The sequence below is a fragment of the Sarcophilus harrisii genome, chromosome 1, assembly GCF_902635505.1.
Source record: "Sarcophilus harrisii chromosome 1, mSarHar1.11, whole genome shotgun sequence".
Lineage (NCBI taxonomy): Eukaryota > Metazoa > Chordata > Mammalia > Dasyuromorphia > Dasyuridae > Sarcophilus > Sarcophilus harrisii.
The window spans coordinates 17,721,474-17,744,250 of record NC_045426.1 but is presented as its reverse complement, the minus strand read 5'-3'; the positions used below and the strand labels follow the sequence as shown (position 1 = coordinate 17,744,250).

The 22,777-nt window shown below is 38.5% G+C and overlaps 1 protein-coding gene across 1 annotated transcript in view; it reads left to right on the top strand.

Annotated features, from left to right (window-relative positions):
• Window positions 1-22,777, top strand: part of DPY19L1 (dpy-19 like C-mannosyltransferase 1) — a 106,324-nt gene extending 83,547 nt beyond the window's left edge. The window contains exons 14-22 of the mRNA XM_031953001.1: window positions 725-826; window positions 3,489-3,560; window positions 4,286-4,335; window positions 6,190-6,214; window positions 8,288-8,407; window positions 9,832-10,006; window positions 12,720-12,819; window positions 19,626-19,751; window positions 20,562-22,777. Coding sequence (XP_031808861.1) covers window positions 725-826; window positions 3,489-3,560; window positions 4,286-4,335; window positions 6,190-6,214; window positions 8,288-8,407; window positions 9,832-10,006; window positions 12,720-12,819; window positions 19,626-19,751; window positions 20,562-20,721 — 930 coding nt within the window. The 3' untranslated portion in view covers window positions 20,722-22,777. The remainder of the gene's footprint in view (window positions 1-724; window positions 827-3,488; window positions 3,561-4,285; window positions 4,336-6,189; window positions 6,215-8,287; window positions 8,408-9,831; window positions 10,007-12,719; window positions 12,820-19,625; window positions 19,752-20,561) is intronic.

Genomic DNA, 22,777 nt, shown 5'->3' with positions numbered 1-22,777 from the left:
CACATGATAATTTCCATTTAACAAAGATTCATAAAGAACCTAATTAGAATTAGTTGAAAATATCATTCTCTCTTCCTTGGTTTTAGTACAGTGCCTTGACCACAGGAGGTCTTAATAAATGTTTGTTGAACCAGTTGAAATGAATCGCCTGATTTGAAGATGAGTTTCATTGAGCTTTTACCCTTTACTCTAAGCCATTAGTGTTAAATGGCTTCTCTTCGGGGCATAACTGATCACTTGCTGTGACAACAGAGACAGCTTTTCCCATGAGCTGACATTACCTTGTCAAGGGTGCCAGTTGCCCCATGCCCCAGATGTTCCACCATAAAGGTGAGACCTCAAATTTTAAGTAGAATCTGCAGTTTAGCTTAAGGAGTTGATATCGGCTAAACTAGGGTAAGGCCTCCTCAAAAGCTAAACCTTGATTTTAAGCCTAAGTGTGAATAAGAGATTTCAGAAGTGTGGTTTTGGTTCTCTATTGAGCAAGCTTGTGGGTGGAGGACCTGGCAGAATGGTACCTTAGAATTCAGGCCACAGGGAAGTGAGGCAGAGGAGCTGGAGCTGAGTATGGAAACCCAGGAGAGTAACTGGTTGGGCCCTGCTGCCCCTGCCCAGCCTGGGCCTTTGCCCCCTTGGCCGCTGGCTGCCAATTATCTCCAGGTGCTGGCACTAAAGTCTCAGAGAACCACTAACTGAATTGCCTTTTGCCTTGTTTTTCTGCTAGGCTCACATAAGCAACCTGTTAACCTCCAAATTCTTCAGTTACAAGGATTTTGACACCCTAATGTACACCTGTGCTGCAGAGTTTGACTTCATGGAAAAAGAGGTAAGGAGGTGTTCCTGGCTGGCCTTTCTTGGTGCCTGTCCGGCCCTGGATTTTGCACAGAAAAGGCATTACTGCATCAAAATAAGGTCTTTCTGCAAAGTAATATGGAGGAAAAAAGTAAGATAAGGATAGCAGTTTGTAGATGAAAAAATAGATGCACTAACATTAAGTAGACATTTTTCAAGAGCTAAACATATCCCTTGAATATTTAATTCTTTGCTTACTCTCCTGAGTGATTCCATTTCTCTCAAGTGTCGTTCATTTTATGAACTTATCATTTCTGTATTTAGAGGTTCAGGAACAAGCGGCTGGGAATCCCAAGGCTGCTGCTGCCTCTGGGTCATTTTGGGCACATGTCACTTTAAGATTCTCCATCTGTAAAATGATGGAGGAGAAGTTTGGACTAAGAAAAACATCTAAATCTCGCTCAACTATGATAGACTTGGTTCTTCTCAGTAATTCAGTGATCTGAGGCAGTACCAATACACTTTGAATGGAAAGCCCATCTGCATCTAGAAAAAGACCACTGAACATGGATCAGCGCACAATGTTTTCACCTTCTTTTTTCTTTCTTTCTCATGGTTTATCTCTTTTGTTCTTATTTTTCTTTCCCACCCTGACTTATACAGAAATATAGGAAAAAAATGAATATACATGTACAAGCTAAAAAAATAAAAACAATAAAAATCTAAATCTTGCTTTTTTTGTCTCAGCTTTTTGATTTATTTGAAAGATAATACTGACCCACCACATAGCCATAGACATAACAGAAGAGCATAAGAAAATTTCAAAAGACAGATGTCTTTTGTACACGATATATTCATTGGATTTGAAATCTTGCCTGTAAATTTGAGGTGCAAAAAAATTTCTGCTTTAATAATCCTGGGCAGGTCACTTACCCTCTCAGTGCCTCCTTTTCCTCATTTTTAAATGAGGAGGTTGGACACAGTGGCCTCTAATGTTCTTCTGACATCTCTGAAGTACATTTGCATTGTGTTAGTCAATATCAGAACATTTATTAAGCCTTGAGCCAGATAATGTTCTTTGAAACTGAGAATGGTTATTGAAATTCTCTGTTGTCTTCCTGATGAAAGAGCCAGGTGAGAGAAATCCTGTCAGATGTTTGTAGTAAAATCTTCAAGGAATAAAAGAAACTCAATGACAGTACTTATCTGTGATTGGAGATGCAAAAAACTGCTTTGGGCTCTTTTATCCTTTAAATATGAAAGAAACCGTTCTGGGACCTGTTACTCAGGTTTTTTTTTTTTGTTTTTTTTTTTTTAGGCAACAGACTCTAAGGATTTGCTTATATCAGGAAGACTTAATTCCAAATTTTTCCTCTAATATTTAATAGCTGTGTGACCCTAGACAAGCCAGTTTACCTCTGTTTCCTCATCTCTAAAATGGGGATAACATGTTAACAGAATTATTACATAGAGCAAATGAAGTCACATAGGTGAAGCACTTTGAACTTGAAGTTTCATATTCATGCTATTATTATTAATTTTTTGTAAAACAGCTTACATGCTACATATTTGTTATTAAATAATGTCTAATTTAATTTGAAATGATTGTAAAATCAAAAATGGCACAGGCTTTATATAGAAGACAGGATATATATTGAGCTCCATTTCTTTCTATATAAATGCGATATATCTATATAAATGTAAACATATATTATTGTGTGATATAATATGTATAAATTAATAGATATTCTTTTAGAGGATATTTCAATTTTGTTAACTTCAGATGTCAGTGATTGCTTATTTTGTTGAAATAGATTTTAATCTGATGTTGGAGAAACAAGTGAAGGTCACTGGAAATTTCAAAGTCCATACTTTCTCAAGACATTTATAGCAGAATGGTACTTAAGCAAAAAAAAAAAAAAATCAGCAAAACAGATTACCATAGATGAATATTTATTTTTGTTGCATATTTCAGTTGACATGTCATTTCTTCAGTGTTCCATGCTAGGGGTCAAGAAGCTTGCCAAGTATCAGGGTTTTTTTTGGTAAATGACTTCATTCATTCAATTTCATATCTCCAAGCAGAGGAGTTCAAAATGTCTTTTCCCTTTGACATGGGAGAGTTGCTTCATTGAGCACTATTTCCCAGGGTTTCCTTTGTGCTCCCTCCCAATCTTGACTATACACAGTATATGTGTTAGCCCATATCACATACTATGACGATATACAGTATGATATGTGTTAGTTCTGTTCCTGGTAGCACTGCAAGAGTGTTCCATGCAAATTAAAGGTTAGGGTTGGATATTAAAGATAAGGCAACCTTTAATATTTTAAGTATAATTTTTTTTAGAAATTATGTGATACAAAGAAAAATATATTCATCCTATATTTGGTTAAGTCAGAAAGAATAGCAAAAATAAACTAAAAATGTTTCTTTTAGACCACAAGTGTTCAGTATTTCAAGCCTAATGAGTAGTTAGGAAGTAGATTTAGTATCATGTTTTTAACTCCATATTAAGGAAGACTTTTCTCCAGAATACATATACAGTTTTCCAGTGGAAATTAATGGGAAACTAGGACTCAGTGATTTGTTAAATTTCCATAGTCGTACTTTTTTAAAAACTTAGTTTCTCATTTTTTTTTAGCAAAATAAAATTATCAGTTAACGTAACCCTAAATGCCTTTTTGAATTTCAGACTCCATTGAGGTACACAAGGACATTGCTGCTTCCTGTTGTTCTTGTGGTGTTTGCAGCAATTGTTAGAAGGGTAGGTGTGTACTTTGTGATGTAATGCACATATGTTGTTGCTGTCTCTAGATCTGTACACATTGTTTTTGTCTGTCTTTTAGTGAGTCTTGAATCCAGACTTTCATATGTGCCCCAAAGCCAATAATAAGGGTTGAGTCGAATTTGTTTTTCATTCTCTCTATTCCAGTTTGATCAGATTATGTAGATGTAATTTGAATGAGACTGGCGCAGCAAGTGATGGGAAAAAAAAAAAGGAAAAAGTGGAAGAGGGTTAGAGAATATAGACTCCAGAAGACTTGACACTTAATGGGGTATAGGATAGGAGGCAAGAAAAGTGAAAGACAATGCTAACATCTTCTGTTTGGATGTCTTGGGAGAGTAATACTGTCATTACTCTAAATGTGCAGAGGAGGAGTAGAAAATGACTGAGTGGGGGAAATGGTGAGATTGTGATTATGGAGTTTAAGATGAAATCCTCATTTGTTATTTTAAGGAAATCTTTCCTAGTTCTTGTATTGGGGTAAGATGTGCTTAAATCTTAGAAATATCAGTCCTTGAGGTAATTTTATAGAAATTTTGTATTTCTATACAAATGGGGAAAACACTTCTTATTTTATATAAGGCTTCTCTTTAGCGATCTGATTTGTCTCTTAACTTTTCAGTTTTTTTAATTTAGAAAACATAAATGTTGGAAAATTGTTTTTTGAAATTATTAATCTGAAGTTTTAAAAATTCTGTTCACAGACTATGACTGATATTTTGTGTGTGTTGTCTAAACAACGTTCTCATCTAAGGTAAATACTTCACTTTAAAATATGTATTGATTTCTGCATTAATCACTGTTTACATCACACTTTATGATTCAGTTTTTCTACCATCCATGTTCATAGTTAAGCTTGTCCTTCCCTTCATTTCCTTATATCTATTCCTATTATCATACTATTTTCCTTCCTATCCCTTTGTCCTAGAACTATAATTTCATCCGTGTTAGGGAACTCCTGTTGGGGAACCTCCCTCTCCTGTTTATATCAGCACCTGCTCTGCCACTTAGAATGTTTGAGAGCTTCCTGGGAGCTGAGAGTCTGGGTGGCTTGCCCAGGATCTCCCAGGTAGAAGGTGTCTGAGATGAGATTTCTTGGCTCTGGGGCTGGCTCTCCACCCCAGCCTGAAGCCTCAGCTAGAACCTCTCATACAGTAGAAACAAACTCCCACAGCGATGGCCACAGCTGGTCATAAAACGTGCAAGTCATAGATTTCCAAGCCCTTCCTATTGGGGGCACACGTGATGCTACATCGAGCCCTCTAGCCCTCCCGTCCAGCTGACCATCTGTAAGGGGAGCAGAATTCCGTCCCCTTTCTGTGGCTCCTGGGCTTCTGTGAAGCTGGAGGCAGGAAAGCACTGCATTAACCCCCGGCCGGGCCCCTCTCCCAGCCTGTGCTAACTCCTTGGAGATACACCCCCCTGCTTTGGGGCTCTTGCCTGTGACCTTCCACAGGCTTGTGCTCATTCTTCATGCTGGACACTGGGCTGGGCTGAGGGGCAGAGACAGTGCGCAGGCGGTCCTTGTCCAAAGGGGGCTTACCTTGTGTAGGGCCATGAGTATGGTGGGCAGTCTGAAGGAGGAGCGACAAGGCTGTGATTTGGAGTCACGAAACTGGGCTTCAGGGCTCCTCCCCAGTCTATCCTTGCCACTAATTCTCCATAGAGCTTCCATTTGTGAAATAGTGGGGTTGGCCTAAATGAGTTTTCAGGCCTCTCCCTTCCAGCTCTGTCCTATGATCCCGGGGTCCGCTTGCTGTGGTCATGGCTCTAGTCTGCCCAGAACATTTGGAAATTGAGGCTTGGGTGAAAAGGGGTAAGAATGCCCTTCTCTGTGGTGCAGCCCTTCCTGTCTCTCCTGGTGATTTGTATCAGGGGAGCCACAAATAGAAGAGAGGGTCTGGACCCTTGTGGCTACCTGGGGCAGCTCTACAGCCCAACCTGGATGCGGCCATTAGCCCTGGGACTTTATGGTGCTCCTAACAGGACTGGGCAATGGGTCTTTGTGAATGGAAGGGAAGTAAAGTAGTTTCATTTTCCCTGTTTGTCTCCATTTTTGAACTGAATAAAGCCTCATAACTAAGAAGTAAGGATACTGTGGCTGTGACTGTTCCTCAAGAGTCAGGGATACAGACTAGGGATGGAAAGGACTGAGGATCTTCAGGAAGAATTGGGGATCCTTTCAATATTACAACCCAGGGACCCTCCTGCAACAAGGGAGCAACTTCTGACTGCTCCAGTTTTGCTGAGGAAAAGAAAGAGGAAGGGGATAAGCAACAAGGGCTCTCAGAACTCACTGGCCTGACCTTGTCCTTGAAACCCTGGCAGAATGCCCCGTAGCTTGTGAGTTCTGTGACAAGTTAAATTTATCAAGGAACTGGAAGTGACTGATTAAATCCAAGAACTCATTTATAGTATAGGGCAACATTTGCATTTTATGTGGTTTTTTTTTTTTTTAATTGTTAACAGTTGATATTTTGTATTTGTGGTTTGACATGAAGACTTTTTTTTTTCCAGAAATTTTCTTCAAAATAAAATCTGTAATAAATGAAGCTTTTTCATTAGTTGTTTCAACAATAATCCAATTTTTTTTCTTTTTAAATCCTAGGAAGCACCAGTTTGATCATGGAGAGGTAAATATTTTATATGTATAGATGTTTTAAAAATTAAGGGTGGTTTGTGTAAATATGGACATTATTAGTTTGTTGTGTAGAATTTCTGGTTGAATTGACTGTTGCCATGTGAGTTGTAGGACTGATGTGCATATGCACGGAAGAACTTTATAGAGTGATTCCTGTGACTAAATTCACCAAGTCTTACGTGATATGCTCTGAGGAGCTTCGGTAACAGAATGCCACCAGACTCTGCCCACAGAGCCTCCCGAATTCTTGGGTCTTAAGGTTCTGCCAGTGGTTGTGGTAGCAACAGAAGACATGCTTTCATGGGTCAACCTGGCAGTGACCAATGGCGGAATGGTGGAGCCAGAAGGCCAGATGCCCCCTCTGCTGGGAGATTGCAGGGGTTTGGGGCAGCAGCAGTTATTAGTGTCTCCCAGGTGTGCCTCCTCCCCTCTCTTGTGCCATGCCCAGAGCCTCCGGCCTGATCTCTGCGCCTCAGCTTGCTCCCCTGCTGTCCACCCTGCAGTCAGTGGCTTTAGTGATATTTGAAAGCCCCAGCCTGCCCCGTCCTCCAAGTCATGAACTGTCAGTAGCTCCCCATTCACTCAGGGTCAAACATAGAACCTTCTGCTGGGCTTTAAAGCCTTTCCAGGCTTGGTCCCTTCCTCTTGCTCCTTACTCCCCTCCACATATTCCATGGTCCAGCCACACTGGCCTTTTTCCTGCTTGTGACTCTCCCTCTGACTGCTCATTTGCCATGTTTGGGGTGCCCTGGCTCACTTCCTCTCAGTGGGCTCCTTTTCTTCCTTTGAGAGGCTTTCCCTAACTTCACCCACCCGAGTCCACGCTGCCAGTGCCTTTCCCCAAGATTTGCCCCGGTTCCCCCAGCTTGCACATCCTTGGTGGCCTGTGGGTTGACTCCTTCTTGACGGCCCGGGCTGTGTTTTTGCCTTTCCTTGTGCCTTTGGTGTCTGTCTCGCCGCCTGTCACATTAGGAATACTTATTACAAACATGTTGACTGACAATAAGAAATCCTATCCAAGTCAGACAGCAGTTCTTCAGGGATTCTTAAAGAGCTTAGTTTTAAGTCACCGCTATCAGGCTCACCCTATTCTGCATGAACTATCGCCTATCAGTGTCCTTCCCAGAAGCACAGAGACCAGATCTCTCAGATCAGTGTATCAACTGTCTCTGAGCAGTCATCAGTCATCCACAAATAAGCGTGGCTTTTATGTCTTAATCTCCAAGTTGATAAAAGCTTGCTATCATAAAGCTTGACAACTGATTAAATGTAGTGTTTGATGTAATCTCTGTTTTTAATAAATTGAAACGGGTCCTCCTAAGACAGCATTGTTGCATTTGCAACCCACATTTCTCCCAATGCCTTCCTGAATTAGTAATTGGGATGGAGTTCTAGTTATTTGCTTCTTCCCTATCTTCCTATGACTCCTATTGCTCATATCATGATCATATCTATGGATTTGCAATCAGAGGTGGAATCCCAGCTCAGCCCTTAGTTCATCACTTAACCACTTAACTTCTCTTGGGCCCTGGGCAGGAGGACATTGGATTATGTGACTTAACTAACTTCCTTTCTGGCTGTGATTCTATGAACCTGTGACCTGGACTTTGTTAAAGGAGGGGAGGCCTAAGAGTGTGGCAAAGAGAGAAGTGTGTATTGATTGACTGAATACTTAGAGTGGACTAGCATTAGTTATTTGATGCAGTTTTAATGACTAGAAATTTTTTTCCCCCTGAGGCAATTGGGGTTAAGTGACTTGCCCAGAGTCACATAGCTAGAAAATGTAAAGTGTCTGAGGCCAGATTTGAACTCAAGTCCTCCTGACTTCAGGGCTGGTGCTAGATCTATCCACTACATTATACTAAATGTCCCTAGAGAATTATTACTATTATTATTATTATTATTATTTTCCTAAATAAGAAGTAAAACTCTGAGTAAAAGCAGGATGTTCTTTTTTATAAAGAATGCATCTCACTTTTAAAAGTGAGGTAGTTTAATTCTTTAAAATTCTTTATTAAGTAAAAATTCTTTCTGTTTTATACTTGTATTTTGTTTCATTTTTCAGCTGGTTTATCATGCGTTGCAACTGTTAGCTTATACAGTCCTAGGTATTTTAATTATGAGGCTGAAACTATTTCTGACTCCACACATGTGTATCATGGCTTCTTTGATCTGCTCCAGACAGGTAAGATTTTATTTTTAATTTTTAGATTTAGAACAACAATGACAAATTATCTCTTCCTTTTGTCACCAAGTCATCTCTAGTTGAAAAACTACTAAAAATGTAATTGTAAATTTTCCATTTTCCATATTTTTGTCTAATCCTTTTCCTGTGAAATTCTACCCAATGCTGATTACTCCTTTTTCATTACCTCTTCACTTAAATGTAGAGTTTTTAATGCATTGTACACTTTTCTTTGTAGTCAGTTTAAAGGCTAGTCATCAAGACATACTAGCAGGGGCCAGAACTACAGGGCCTCTGCTTTTTTTCTCTTTTAGAACTACCATCATACCTTTAAATATGCCAAAAATAGAAAACCTGGTAATATGGCTGCATGTGCAGGACCGACAGAACTGCTGACTAGTGCCTTAGAGCTTACTTTGAAAAGCTGGTCTGAAAAGATTGTAACTTTTTGTTTGACAGAATTTGACTGAACTTTTGTTTGAATTTATGTAAATATTTGGCTTTTACCAATCCATACCTTATTATCATACTTGTGGTATTCAATGATACATTATTTAGTTAAGGAAAAAATCCAAACCAAAACAAGGATTTGGGTTCATCCACAGTTTTATCTCACATCTCCCTTCCAGAATCAGGTCTTTTAAAACAGCATTATTTATTGGTTTGAAAAGACAATAGTCTTTCAATTCCTCCAAATTTTCTTTAAATGTAGTTTATTAATTTATCATGATTTTGGTTCTGTATTAGAAAGCTCTAAGGTGATGGACTCAGCAACCTGAGACATTAGAAATATGGAGTTTTAATATACTTACCTATAAATGTGTTACTTAGAAAACATTCCTCTTGATAGAATAACACATAGACTATAAGCAAGACCACTAGATCTGTGCATTAATCAAGGAAACTTATTGTATTAATAAAAGCACATTAAGATAGACTTGTAAAATGTGTTAATCAAGATTATATTGCTACTTAGTTGTGAGCACAGAACAACCATTGTGACTATTTGTGGATGTGTGAATGCAGAGCAAATCTTCTCTAAATTTGTACCATGGGGCCTATACTTGCTAGTTTGCATCTGTTTATAAATCGTTTCCAGTGCTTCTAAAACAAAGGGCTTGACTAGGCCCTTTTCAAAACTTTCCATCAATACTGTACACTTTTCCCTTGATCTCCATCTCAACTCTCCAATGTGCAGGTCATGCAAGCATTGCCATCAGTATTCTACAGAGGGGAAATCGAGGCGCAGTTTGGGACTTGCCTGAAGTCCCACAGCTGATAAGCCTCTGGACCAGCAAGTCAGCCCCTTTCCCCTCTTTGTGCTTTTCCCTGCTTCCTATTGTACCTCTTTGCTCTTAGAAGTACTGAGCCCCCCAGGGTCTCTGAGCCATTGAAATGATCGATTTATGTTTGTCTTCTTTCAGCTCTTTGGATGGCTCTTTTGCAAAGTGCACCCCAGCACTGTTGTTTTTGCCGTGTTAGCCATCATGTCCGTACAAGGGTCAGCCAACCTGCAGCACCAGTGGAGCATCATTGGGGAATTTAGCAATTTGCCACAGGAAGAACTTATAGAATGGATCAAATTTAATACCAAACCAGGTAAAAGGTTGCTTTGTTGTATCATGGCTTGTCTTTTTCACATGTGATTTTTTAAAATGCTCACAAAGGTTGTTTCCTTCCTTTCAGGAATGAATTATTACCAAGCCATTTCAAACCAAATGAATTGTCTATTTTATTTTGAGAAAAGATTGGGGGGTGGGTGGGAAAGATTATACAAATATAGTAATTTGCACCATAGTACACACACAATAATTCATTCATGGGACATGTCTTCTCTATTTAAAATGTTTTTAATCCAAATTCTTCACGTCACCTTTTAAGATTTGTTTCCCTAATCATCCTTTTCTAAACAGCATTACGTTCCTGTTCAACTGAATTCTCAGTTCACGTTTATCCTTAGGTCCTTGATCACGCAGGTTTATTCACAGCCAGTTGTTTTCCATTTGGCATGTATACATACATACATACATGTCCACTCTCCATACTGTGAGTTTCTTCCCTGGAAATCTGCAAATTCCATAACTATGCTGATGCTTTCCTTCATGTTGCTGATGAAAAAGCTGCTGGAGCCGAGGGCTAATAAAGACTCACACACACACATACATACACACACACATATACATGTACATACATGTCAGTGCTCTCTCTGCTCCTTAAGAATAAGAACTAATGCTGTTTTTCATTGTTGTTTCTGTAAAAGCTGGCACAGTGCTGTGTATATGAAGTACTTAATGAATGTTAATTAAGTTCTTGAACTTGCCTTTGATTCTGATCCTCCAATTTTGCATCTTTCGACCAAAAAATAATTTTAAAATTATACGAATAAAATTGTTACATCTCAGAGATCAACATTAGTAGTTACTGAGTTTAATTCTATTTATTAGATGTGTATATAAATGTTATTTAACTGAATTTAATTTTTGTTTTTAAAAATTCTAATTATACACATATTTTTATGTACTTTAATTGTGGCTGAGAATAGTGGTCATAGCTTCCATATTGTTAAGCTAATCTTTTGGCAATAAATTCCTTTCGGTAAGTGTATTAGAAATCCATTCATGGAATCTAATCTCTTATTCACTTAGAAAAAGTGAATTGATTAAGGAAGGTGATATTAAAGTATCAACTATCAAACATTTGAAGAAAATTTAATATGATATATTATTCTAGAATTTGTGTGCACTTACTAAATTGTCCATTATTTACTCATAGAAGATAAGGGATATCTTTCATTTCTCCAGAAGGAAGATAGATGGTAAGACGTTAAGAAGGGAGTCCCAGATGTTGACTAGTTTATATTAGGTTAAAAATTTCATTCATATCCCATACAGTGCTTTGTATATAAAAGGTACTCAGTAAATATTTTGTTGAATTTAATTTGTCAAATTAAGCAAATTTAAATATCCGTGAACAGTGCATGAAGTATGTGACTCTAAGCGCCTTATTAGCTGTTTTATTGAGATGAGATTTATTATTGTTATTTCTAGAACAGTTTAGATATTTATACAAATAAGAACGTAATGAAGTTATCCTTATGTTCTCAAAAATGATTACAAACAACCACTTTGTTTGCAGTGTTTTTCTCCTCTAATAGAACTGGAAAATACAACTTATGAAGAATGTAAATTACTAGTGTAAATTTATCCAAACATACTCACAAACATGGTAATTATCTGAAAATTGAGTTTAGTGTACAATTATGTAAGGTTGTTGTTTACTTGGGTGCCATTTGTGTAAGTGAAGTAGCAGCATATACTCCAAGCAAAGAGCTAGAATGGAAAATAGCACATTTCTATGATAGGCTTTTCTATTCTTACTAGTGAGCCATTTCTGAAGTGTGGGGGTATGGCCAGTGTTTCACTATTTACTTATTTTGTCTACCCTCGCCCCTCATCAGAAGACAAAACATATCTAAACTGAAAAGATCAGCTCGATTAAGAGTAAGAATAGGAATTCACAAGTAACATATAAATTTATATTTAATTTATTTACTTATTAAATGAGACTGAGAAATGTTGAAACAGAAAGTAAACTTTTTAATATTTTAGACTGAGGAAATGAAAATCATAGAATCAGTACAGTTCATCAATGCATATTCCCTTAATTGATCTTGCTTGAGTTTTTGTGACCTGAATGCCTTAACTTGACCTACCCTCTTCCCCCCTTGCCATGATATGTATTTGTTTGATAATCTTGTATACTCTTATGGACCTTACCCAGTGAGTCTGATTAGTTGAGGCTCCATTTTTCCTCTGTAGGATCATATTGTTGTAAATATCAGTTTCCTGATAGTAAAGTTGTTAAGGTCTCCCATTTCACCTGGGGCCATTTTTAGTCATCCTGATCTCCATTTGACCCCTGGACCCAGATGGCTCTGGAAGGGAAAGTGAGTCAGGTGACCTTATCCAGCCCTCCCTCCCTCAAATCCGATTCATTTTTATGTCATGGCATCACCTCTAACATACAATGTCTGTTTTTAAGTCGATTTAAGGCTGTGTCATCTTTTGGGCACATGAAATCTTCAGAATGTTGAATTGTGTTTTCCAAAAATATTTTCAAAATTCTTTTTTTTTTTAAATTCAGTTCCATTGCTAGCTTCCTAAAAACCTATTAATTTCTATTCTGTTTTCTTAAACATAGTAATTAAAATTTGTGTTTAATTTAAAAGGAGAGGATGCTGAACCCATGGACAAAACTGAAATTATTTCCTTTGGAAATTGATCTCTAGTGGCCTCTTTTTTTTTTTTTTCAGATGCTGTTTTTGCTGGTGCAATGCCTACAATGGCAAGTGTTAAACTTTCTGCATTGCGACCCATTGTTAATCATCCACATTATGAGGATGCAGGTTTGAGGTCAGTATTACAATTTAATGTTATTCCTTCATAGATGAACAAAAATCTGAGTTTGGTCTTTGGGGACTAGAATTTAGAAGTCAACATGTCGGACAACAACGTGGACTATTTGTTTTTGTTCCCTTAATATTTCCTAAAATTAGAATTGCATATGAAAATCTATTTAAGATGATATTATTCAAAGACCTTTGACACTTTCCATTGTCTTATTGGCATATAAAGGTAAACCTACATTTTTGAAGCCAGTGCCAGGATAACACAAACTTTGTCTGAAAGTCTTTCATTATGGGATATAGGATACACATCTAAAAGTTGGTCATCAGGCGGCAACTAAGGCAGGGATGTGATTTACATCAGTTCAAGGAGTGTCAGTGAACATAAATGGATGGGAATGAGTGAGTTGGATTCAGATAATTATTACAAAGAATTACAAGAATTATTACATGGAATTATAAGAATCTCTTGAAAGAAATGAAGCACCTTTTATACCCAATGAAAGCTGAGAAAAGCAGGACTGGGGTATAATTTCAAAAACGATCAATGATAGATCACCAAAATACACAAGGGTAGGCTGTAAGCACTGATGCCAAAGAGGCCAGAGTTGATCAGTTCTCTGAAGACCTACAACATTTTCTTGAAATAATCCCCCAAAAGATGTCATATTCATCAAAGGAGATTGGAATCCTAAAGAGAAAATCAAAAGATAATTTTATTTTAACTGATAATTTGGCCTTGGAATACAAAATAAAGGAGAACTGATAAAAGTCTGGTCAGACATAACAACACTCCTTTTCAACAACTCAAATTGCAATTCTGCACATGGAATCACTAGATGTTCAGTATAGAAATCAGTGGCAGCTGAAGGTGGAAAAACTGTATACGTTCAGTTAAAACAAGACCTGGAACTGATTGTGGCTCAGATCATGAACTTCTCATTGCAAAATTCAGACTGAAATTGAATAAAGTAAAGTAAACCATCAGATCATGTAGGTATCATCTAAATAATATGAAATTATGAGATTGCAGTGGAGGTGAATATATTTCAGGGATTATATGTGGTACACAGAGTGCCTGAAGAACTATGGATACTGACTTGCAATATTGTAAGGAGGAAGTAAAAAAAAGTCCAAAGAAAAAGAGCAAGAAAGTAAAATGGCTGAATGAAGAGGCTGTAGAAGTAGCTGAGAAAAGAAGGAAAATGAAAAGGAGATAGATATCCAACTGAATGTAGAATTCCGGAGAGTAATAAAGATAGATAAGATGGTTTTCTTAAATGAGAAGTGCAAAGAAAGAGAAGAAAAGAATAGAATGCAAAAGACAAGGATATACTACGACATATTCAACATATATAGGACTGCTTGCCATCTAGGGGAGGAGGTGGAGGGTGGGAGAGAAAAATCGGAACAGAAGTAGTGCAAGGGATAATGTTGTAAAAAAATTACCCTGGCATGGTCAGAGTACTCACTCTTTCAGTTTCTCAGTTCCCTGGGAGCACAGGCTGCTTTCTGAGGCAAACCCTGAGCTCAGTCTCTCCTCCCTGTGCTTGCTCAGCTCAGGTTCTCCCAAAGGTGTCTGCTTGCTGAGACGGCCCTTCTCCCCTCTGCCTTCTGCCTCTGAGCTGCCATCTCCAGGGACCAGTGGTTATGGAATGATCAGACTCGGCTCTTTTCTCAGGATCCCAGTCTTGCCTCCCAGAATCATCCAACCCCTCTGGCTGTCTCCTTGGCTGGTCCCCCAATGGACAGCACGTGCACCCCAAGACTATCCTCAGAGATTCTCTGTTTTCCCTACATTCTTTTCTGAAACAACACAGGCTCCCCTGGGTTTAAATGATCTTTATGCAGAAAACGAGGAGATCCATCTACTGAGACCCAGTCCTCCACCGACCTTCCATCTCCTATCACCTTCTAGACATTTGTAACTTGGAATACAGCAGGGCTGCCTGTCAATAAAAAGTTATTATAAAAATAAAAATAAAAGAAAGATGATGCATGTAAAGTACTCTGCAAAAAAAAAAAAGACAAGGGAATGTCTTCAAGAAAATTAGAGATATCAAAAGAAAGTTTCACCCAGAAATGGGCATGATAAGAAGCAGAAATTTGCAAAAAAAAAATCATACGAGGATAATCTTAACATCACTAATAACCATTACTGATCTAGAGCCAGACTTCCTGAAAATGAGGTCAAGTGGGCCCTAGGAAGCAATGCTAATGATAAAGCTAATGGTAGTAATGGAATTCCAGCTGAGCTATTTAAAACCCTAAAAGATGATACTGTTAAAGTTCTACCCTTGATATACCAACAAATTGGGAAACTCACAGTGGCCACTGGGTTGGAAAAGTTTGGTTTGTGTCCCAGTCTTAAAAAAGGACAATACCAAGGGATGTTCAGATTACTGTACAATTGTGTCATTTCACTCACCAGCAGATCATATGTAAGATTCTGTAAGCTAGGTTTCAGTGGTATGTGAATCAAGAACTACCAAAAGAGCAGTTGGAGCAGAAGAGGCAGAGGAACTCAAAACCAAATTGCCAACATTCAGGATTATGGAGAAGATGAGGGAGCTCCAGGTAAAAGCTCCAGATAAACATTTACTTTGGCTTCATTGATTACACTGAAGCCATTGACTGTGTGGACAACGGAATGTAGTAAGTTCATAAAGAAAGAGGAGCACCAGATCATCTTACTTGATCCTGAGGAAGCCTGTATGTGTATCAAGAAGCAACAGAAAGACTGATTAGTTTAAGATTGGAAACAGTGTGACAAGACTATATATTGTTACCTTATTTATTTAACTTATATGCAAAGAACACATGTAAAATGCCAGGTTGGATGACTCCAAAGCCAGAATTAAAATTGCCAGGAGAACTATTAAGAATCTCACATAAGCAGATGATACCACTGTTGGCAGAAAGTGAAGAGGAATGAAGAAGCCTTTGGGTGAAGATAAAAGAAGAAAATATAAAAAAGTTGGATTGAAATTTAACATCAAAAAAGTAATCCCTCAGGAACTGGTCCCATCACTTCCTGACAAATATAAGAAAAAAATGGAAGCAGTATCACACCCTATATTCTTGCGCTCAAAGATTATACATACAGCAGCTGTAGCCATGAAATTAAAAGACACTTGCCTTTTGGAATGAAAGCACAGTGATTGCGTGTTGTGTCCAGAGCTGCTAAGTGCTGAAGAGGTCAAGGGAAATGAAATTGGGAAAAGATCATCAGATTTAGCAATTAAGAATCACTGGGGAGTCTGAGAATAATTTCCATTGAATCATGGGATTGAAAGTGAGAGGTTACAATGTATGCATAATTGATTTTGCACTCCTTTTTTCAAGGAATTTAATAGTGAAAGGCAGAAAAGATATACAGTTACTGTGAGAATAGGAAGGTGTTTTAGGGATTGGGAAAGTCTTGAGCAAGGAGCCAATGGGATAGGGCGAGACAGGAAGTTAGAGATGACATTGTATTATCAATGAGCAAAGCATCTAGAGAAGACTAGGAGTTCAATTAGTCAATAAAGATTTATTAGCACTTATTATATACCAAGCTTTGTGTAGGTTCTGAGGGTACAAGTTCAAAGAATGAAGCAATTATTACTCTCAAGAACTTAGAATTCAATGAGGAAGACAAGTGTATAAGTATATAAAGACAAAGCAGTTATATACAAGGTAGCTGGAATCAGGAAAAAGTTCCTGTAGAAAGTCATGCTTGAGCTTCATTTTAGAGACAGATTCTTTGAGGGAAAGTTAAGGAGTTTGTTCCAGTCATGGTACCGGATCAGGGCAAGAAAAGAGAGGAGGCCAGCTTATATGTGATAGGAAATGAGGTGGGCTCAGAGGCTGACAGGCCTTAAGACTAGTTTGTTACCTTGTCCTTGAGCAAATAAAAAGCTGATGCTGTTCACAGAATACAGGATTGATGTGGCTCAGTCAGTTTTGCAGCGTTGTGGAGGACTTACTGTAGTGGGAAGAAGACTTTGAGATCAGAAGGCCATCGAGGAAGGGATGAGGGCCTGAACTAATGGGGAAAAGGAGTTGGATTCAAAAGGTGGGGCAGCTGGCTGGATACTTGGAGTGAGGAAGAGGGGGTTTGAGGCCGAGTGGATGTGTGTGGACATTGGTGATGTCCACAGAAATAGGGAAGTTTGGAAAAGGGGAGAATTTGTGAGGAAACCCAAGGAGCTTAGTTAAGACCTATTGAACTTAAGGCAGCCCTGCTGTATTCCAGGTTACAAATGTCTAGAAGGTGATAGGAGATGGAAGTTCGGTGGAAGACTGAGTCTCAGTAGATGGATCTCCTCGTTTTCTGCATAAAGATCATTTAAACCCAGGGGAGCCTGTGTTGTTTCAGAAAAGAATGTAGGGAAAACAGAATCTCTGAGGATAGTCTTGGGGTGCACGTGCTGTCCACTGGGGGACCAGCCAAGGAGACAGCCAGAGGGGTTGGATGATTCTGGGAGGCGAGACTGGGATCCTGAGAAAAGGGCCGAGTCTGATCATTCCATAACCACTGGTCCCTGGAGATGGCAGCTCAGAGGCAGAAGGCAGAGGGGAGAAGGGCCGTCTCAGCAAGCAGACCTGAGCTGGGAAAACCTGAGCTGAGCAAGCACAGGGAGGAGGGACTGAGTGCAGGGTTTGCCTCAGAAAGCGGCCTGTGCTCCCAGGGAGCTGAGAAACTGAAAGAGTGAGTGCTCGCCGTGGCTCTCTTCAACAATGAGATGATCCAAATCAGTTCCAATTGTTCAGTAATGAATGAAGAGAACCAGCTACACCCAGCGAAAGAACTATGGGAAATGATGTGAACACAACATAGCATTTCCACTTTTTCTGTTATTGTCTGCTTGCATTTGTGTTTTCCTTCTCTGGTTATTTATTTTTATCTTCTTTCTCTCTGATTTTTCTTGTGCAACAAAATAACTGTATAAATATGTATACATATATTGGAATTAACATATACTTTAACATATTTAACATATATGGGACTACCTGCCATCTGGGGAAGGGGGGGGGGAGAAGGAGGAGAAAAATTGGAACAGGAGGTTTTGCAAGGGTCAGTGTTGAAAAATTGCCCATGCACATTTTTTTTTTAATGTGACACCTTTTTATTTTCTTTTAGTATTGAAATGGTGCATGGGTTTAAAAAAAAATACTTAACTTTGTTTTTTTGTTTGTTTGTTTTTAAATAACTTTTTATTGCCAGAACCCATGCTTGGGTAATTTTTTACAACATTATCCCTTGCACTCACTTCTGTTCTGATTTTTCCCCTCCTTCCCTCCACCCCCTCCCCCAGATGGCAAGCAGTCCTATACATGTTAAAGAGGTTACAGTATATCTTAGATACAATATATGCGCATGCACATGTTTTGTAAATAAAAAGCTACAATAATAAAACAAATAAAAAATAAAAAAGAGCGAGTGCTCACGGCAGACTGGTTGGCTTATCCTTCAGAATGTGCCCTTCTGTCTCCACACCACACACCCTATTGTAGTTCTGTAAAGCCAGGCAACCACTTAACGCCCTGAGGAGTGGGTCAAGGGCTAGTGCCAACCAAGTTAAGGTGCCTATGGCTTCTCCCTGCCTGCCCCCAGCTGGTCTGGGGAAATCGTGGTTGTGTGTTTATTGGTCTTCTCATTCCAGTCCATCCATCCCCACAGATGCTGGACGATGTTCCAAAAGCAGGGCCCTGCTCAGGAAGCTCTGGGGGCTCCCTCTGCCTCTGCCTTCGAGTCCACATTCTTAGCTTTGTCCATAAGGGTCAGCAGGCCTTATCTGGCCTTTCCCTTTCTTCATGTCTGAGGACCCCATTGGCCATTCCTATGCATAAGCTTCCATCTCCCCTCTGTAGCCCTCATTGGCTGCTCCATTCTTGGAATGTACTCTTTCCTCCTCAAGAGACCTTGGGGCTCCTGACTGACTGAACATTCAGAGGAGACAAGGTAGGGGGGACTGACAGGTTGGGAAGGGCCTTCCTTCCACTCCTAAGAACCACCAAGGAGCCTTCTCTGTAGGGTCCTCACTGCCCCCATTTTAAACAGTTTGCTTCTTTAATCTCCAGACACAAAAATCATAACTAGCATTTAGAGAACAGTTGAAGGTTGGCAAAGCACTTTACAAATGTGATCTCACTGGATCCTCACAATCACAAATAAGAGTTCTTTCACCCCCATTTCACAGATGAGGAAACTGAAGCAGACAGGTTATTGTTATACTGCTGTTGTACAGGGCACACAGATTTAAAGGTCCCCCAGCTAGGAAGTGTCTGAGGTCAGATTTGAACTCGAGGCTTCCTGATTTCACCCCCAGAGAATGACCTTAGAACTGGGGTCACTTGAGACTCAATTCCCAGAGGGTATAGGGATTGTGTCTGTCCTACCATAACCTGCTTGGTCTGTCCCCACTATGAGATCTGTCCCTTGGCTTTTGTACACCAGAGGTGTCAGTGGGAAATTAAATTAAGTGACATAGGAAATGACATTCCCTAGGTGGGGATTTTTCAGACAGCCCATCGGTCCCATAGTCCCTCAACCAGGAGCTTCTCTCGCCTCCCCCCCCACTTGCTTTGGGTCTGCCCTGTGCCCATCACTTCAGCTGTGTTCCCCTCATAGTAACTGCTCTCCTGGTCCTTCTTTCTCTCTTAGAACCATTGACTTTCTCTGCTTTGCTAAGGACCAGAGAAAACCCAGGGCTGGATGAAGGGATTCTGGTTTTGCTATATAAATGTGGCTTTTAATTTAGTCTTTAAAGTCTGGTCTATTTTCTTTTTCACCTGAAAAACCTTTTGCATGATTGTTTATTTTTCAAGGGCAAGAACAAAAATTGTTTACTCAATGTATAGTCGAAAACCAGCCGAAGAAGTGAAGCAGGAATTAATCAAATTAAGAGTGAACTATTACATTCTAGAAGAGTCATGGTGTATAAGAAGAACCAAGTGAGTATATAACACAATTAATATTCTACATTTATCGAATCTTAAAAGGTTAATTTAATCCACTGATAGTGTTTCATTGCCCAGTGAGTTTGATGACACTCTGCGTCAAATTCACTTAATATTTTGGGAAAATTTTAAGTTAAATAAATTCTATTTAGCCAATTAGATGGCAGGGAGCTTTGTAGAAGTTTTGATTTAAAAGATTTTCTACTTTCTTCATCTTTCTACTTTTAGTATCTATCTAGTACTGGCACAGAACAAAATTTAAATTTATACTTGACTTTGATTTTTCTTAGTTTTTATTTGGATATGGCTATGTTTGCTCAAAAGATTCCTTTAACAGAAGTCATGAATTTCACTATGATTCTCTCTTAGATAATTTTCCAAGCAATTCTAGGTTACCCTTCTTTCCTTCTTTCCTTTATTTATGTGGGTCATCAGTGGCCCTTTGAAATGCTAAGCCTCTCAGTCATATTTTTTAAATTCTAGTGTTTTCTTATTCCTTATATTCTTTTTCACTTTCTCATACATTTTCTTATACTTATTTCATCATACACCATGTGTACATATGTGTGTACTTATATTTATGTGTGCCATGGAATTTAGATAAGAGAAATTGGGGGTACTCTCTGGAATCACCTTCATACTTTACAGAAATCTCAGACTCAGATAAACTAAATGCCTTTCCTAACAAATCACTTAGCACATTCATGCCATAGCTGCAGTCAGGTCCTGGGTTTTCTGATTCCCAGATTGGGGGTGTACATATACATTTTTAACCCATGCAACCACTTTTTTTTTCCCCCCTAGGCCCGGTTGCAGTATGCCTGAGATTTGGGATGTGGAAGATCCTTCCAATGCGGGCAAAACCCCATTATGCAGCCTCTTGGTCAAGGACTCAAGACCTCACTTTCCCACAGTATTCCAAAACAGAATTTACAAAGTGTTAGAAGTTATTAAAGAGCGATGAATGCCACTTGAACCAATGTAGTTGAAAGAACCACATTAGAAATTGTTGTTTAACCTTTTGCTATTAACTCATTAAGATCATTTTAATTTACATCTCAAGTTTTATAGAAAAAAATTCAAATATAAAACATTTTAGTTTTAAAATGTGTCAACCAGATAATAATTACTTTCACCTTTATTACATGGTTTCTGTTAAAGTCATGCCTTTGAAATTTGCTATGCAAATTATCATATGCTTATACATCTCATGAACAAATATCCACCCTACAGAAACTGAGTAGGGGCCCCGTGTAGAAGAAATGGCAGTTGCCAGTTTTTAGCCCTGAAATAGGACTAGTTCTGGGATCCTTGGCCCTGGTTCCCCTCTTCATTCTTTCACAATTCACCCTCTGTCATCAGAGGGTGAACAGGGCAAGGAGAAAGTTAGAAAGTTCAAGGCTGTTGCTTTGGCTGGTTAGATGGAGTGCTTGTAAAAAAAGAATTGTTCAAGCAGCCATGAAGAGTCCTCTCTCTAGAGCCTTCTGGGAAATTCTTTGAATTTGATTTTTTTTTTAATGTTCTTTCTGTTGTCCATTGCCATGAGCAATCTGGAGTTGTCTGCCTCTAAGTTAATTCAAACCCTTTTGTATAGTGATTATGATTTTTGCCTGAGTGTTGTTATTTTGCAACAGGCTCCTTAGAATACTAACCAAAATTATAACACATTTCTCTTTCCCACATCTCACTCATTACCTGAATATTGGTAAGATTTCTCTGTCTGAGAAATTCACTTGTTCCTGGTAACCTTGTAAATATTTTTTTTTTAACTTTTTCAATGTACTAAATATATTTCATGGTTTTTAACCATTTTTAAGCTTACTATATTTTTAGTTGCGATAAGGTGCAAAAAAAATGTTGAGTCTCCAAATATATTCTATAGTTATTACATTTGAAAACAAAAATTTGAACTATTAAAAAGCTATTTGACCAGATCTATAATTTTATTGTAACAATAATATCTGGTTATTTTTCTTTTAATATCTATGTGTAATCAAAACATTATGACATTTTTTATGATATTTAGAAAGAGTTGTGATTTCATCAGTGTGGGTATATGTCCACTGATGTTCCTCACCACTCTTGGGTATTTGTTCATCCTGTGCAGTTTTTGACTGTTTTTTCTATCAACTCTCAATAAGGTATTGGCCCAGTTTGTGAAAGCCTTCCTTTTGTTCTTTTTCCGGAAGCAGGTGTACCAGCTGACACTCTGAGGTGTTAATCAGTTGTTTTTTATTTTATTTTTTTCATTCAGGTTACATGACTAGCCCTTTTTTAAAAAAAAAATCATAAATGTTCACACGTAATCCTCACGCTAATGAGTGACTGCAGTCTGCTTATGACCACCATGCACTATCTTCTTTAGCTTGTAAGGAATTTAGTCTGAAGTCACAAATATCTGGGGGCACCCTGAAAATGCTTGCTCTTAAGACAATGGGCTTTAGCAGTGACCAGAAATTTTGGATCAGTGACAGCCACTGTTTTCTGACTTCCTCCCAGCCCAGACAAACACTTCCTGGTTAACCTCAGGTCCATAACCAGATAAAAAACAGGACAGAATCTGCTCATTAATTCTCCATTTCAGATTACCGCTTAGAGCCAAAGTGACCATTCAGGGCTTCACTTTATCTTATTAGAGATAGATACAGGTTTTTGGTTTTCTTTTTTGAAATGAAAAATTAAAAGAAAAGTTTTAGTGATTTCCATTTTTACTTTTTTTCTTATAGAAAATTTGAGTTCATTGCATTTTGGTTCTTTTACTATGATTTGAATATGAATGATGAACAAACAGTATTATTTGTCTTATAATGACTACATTTCACTCTCATTGCTGCTTTAGATTATTTAATGCTTAATTTGGAAAGGCTCATTTTAACAAACACTGACCATCTCACATAACCCCCCCCCTAAAAAAACTTATTTTTCTTAGAATGTTTGGAAATATTAGTAAGATTTTAAATTCTGAGCAAACTTTATATTTGGCAACAAACAGCCGATTGTATAGAGTGTTCTCTTCACTA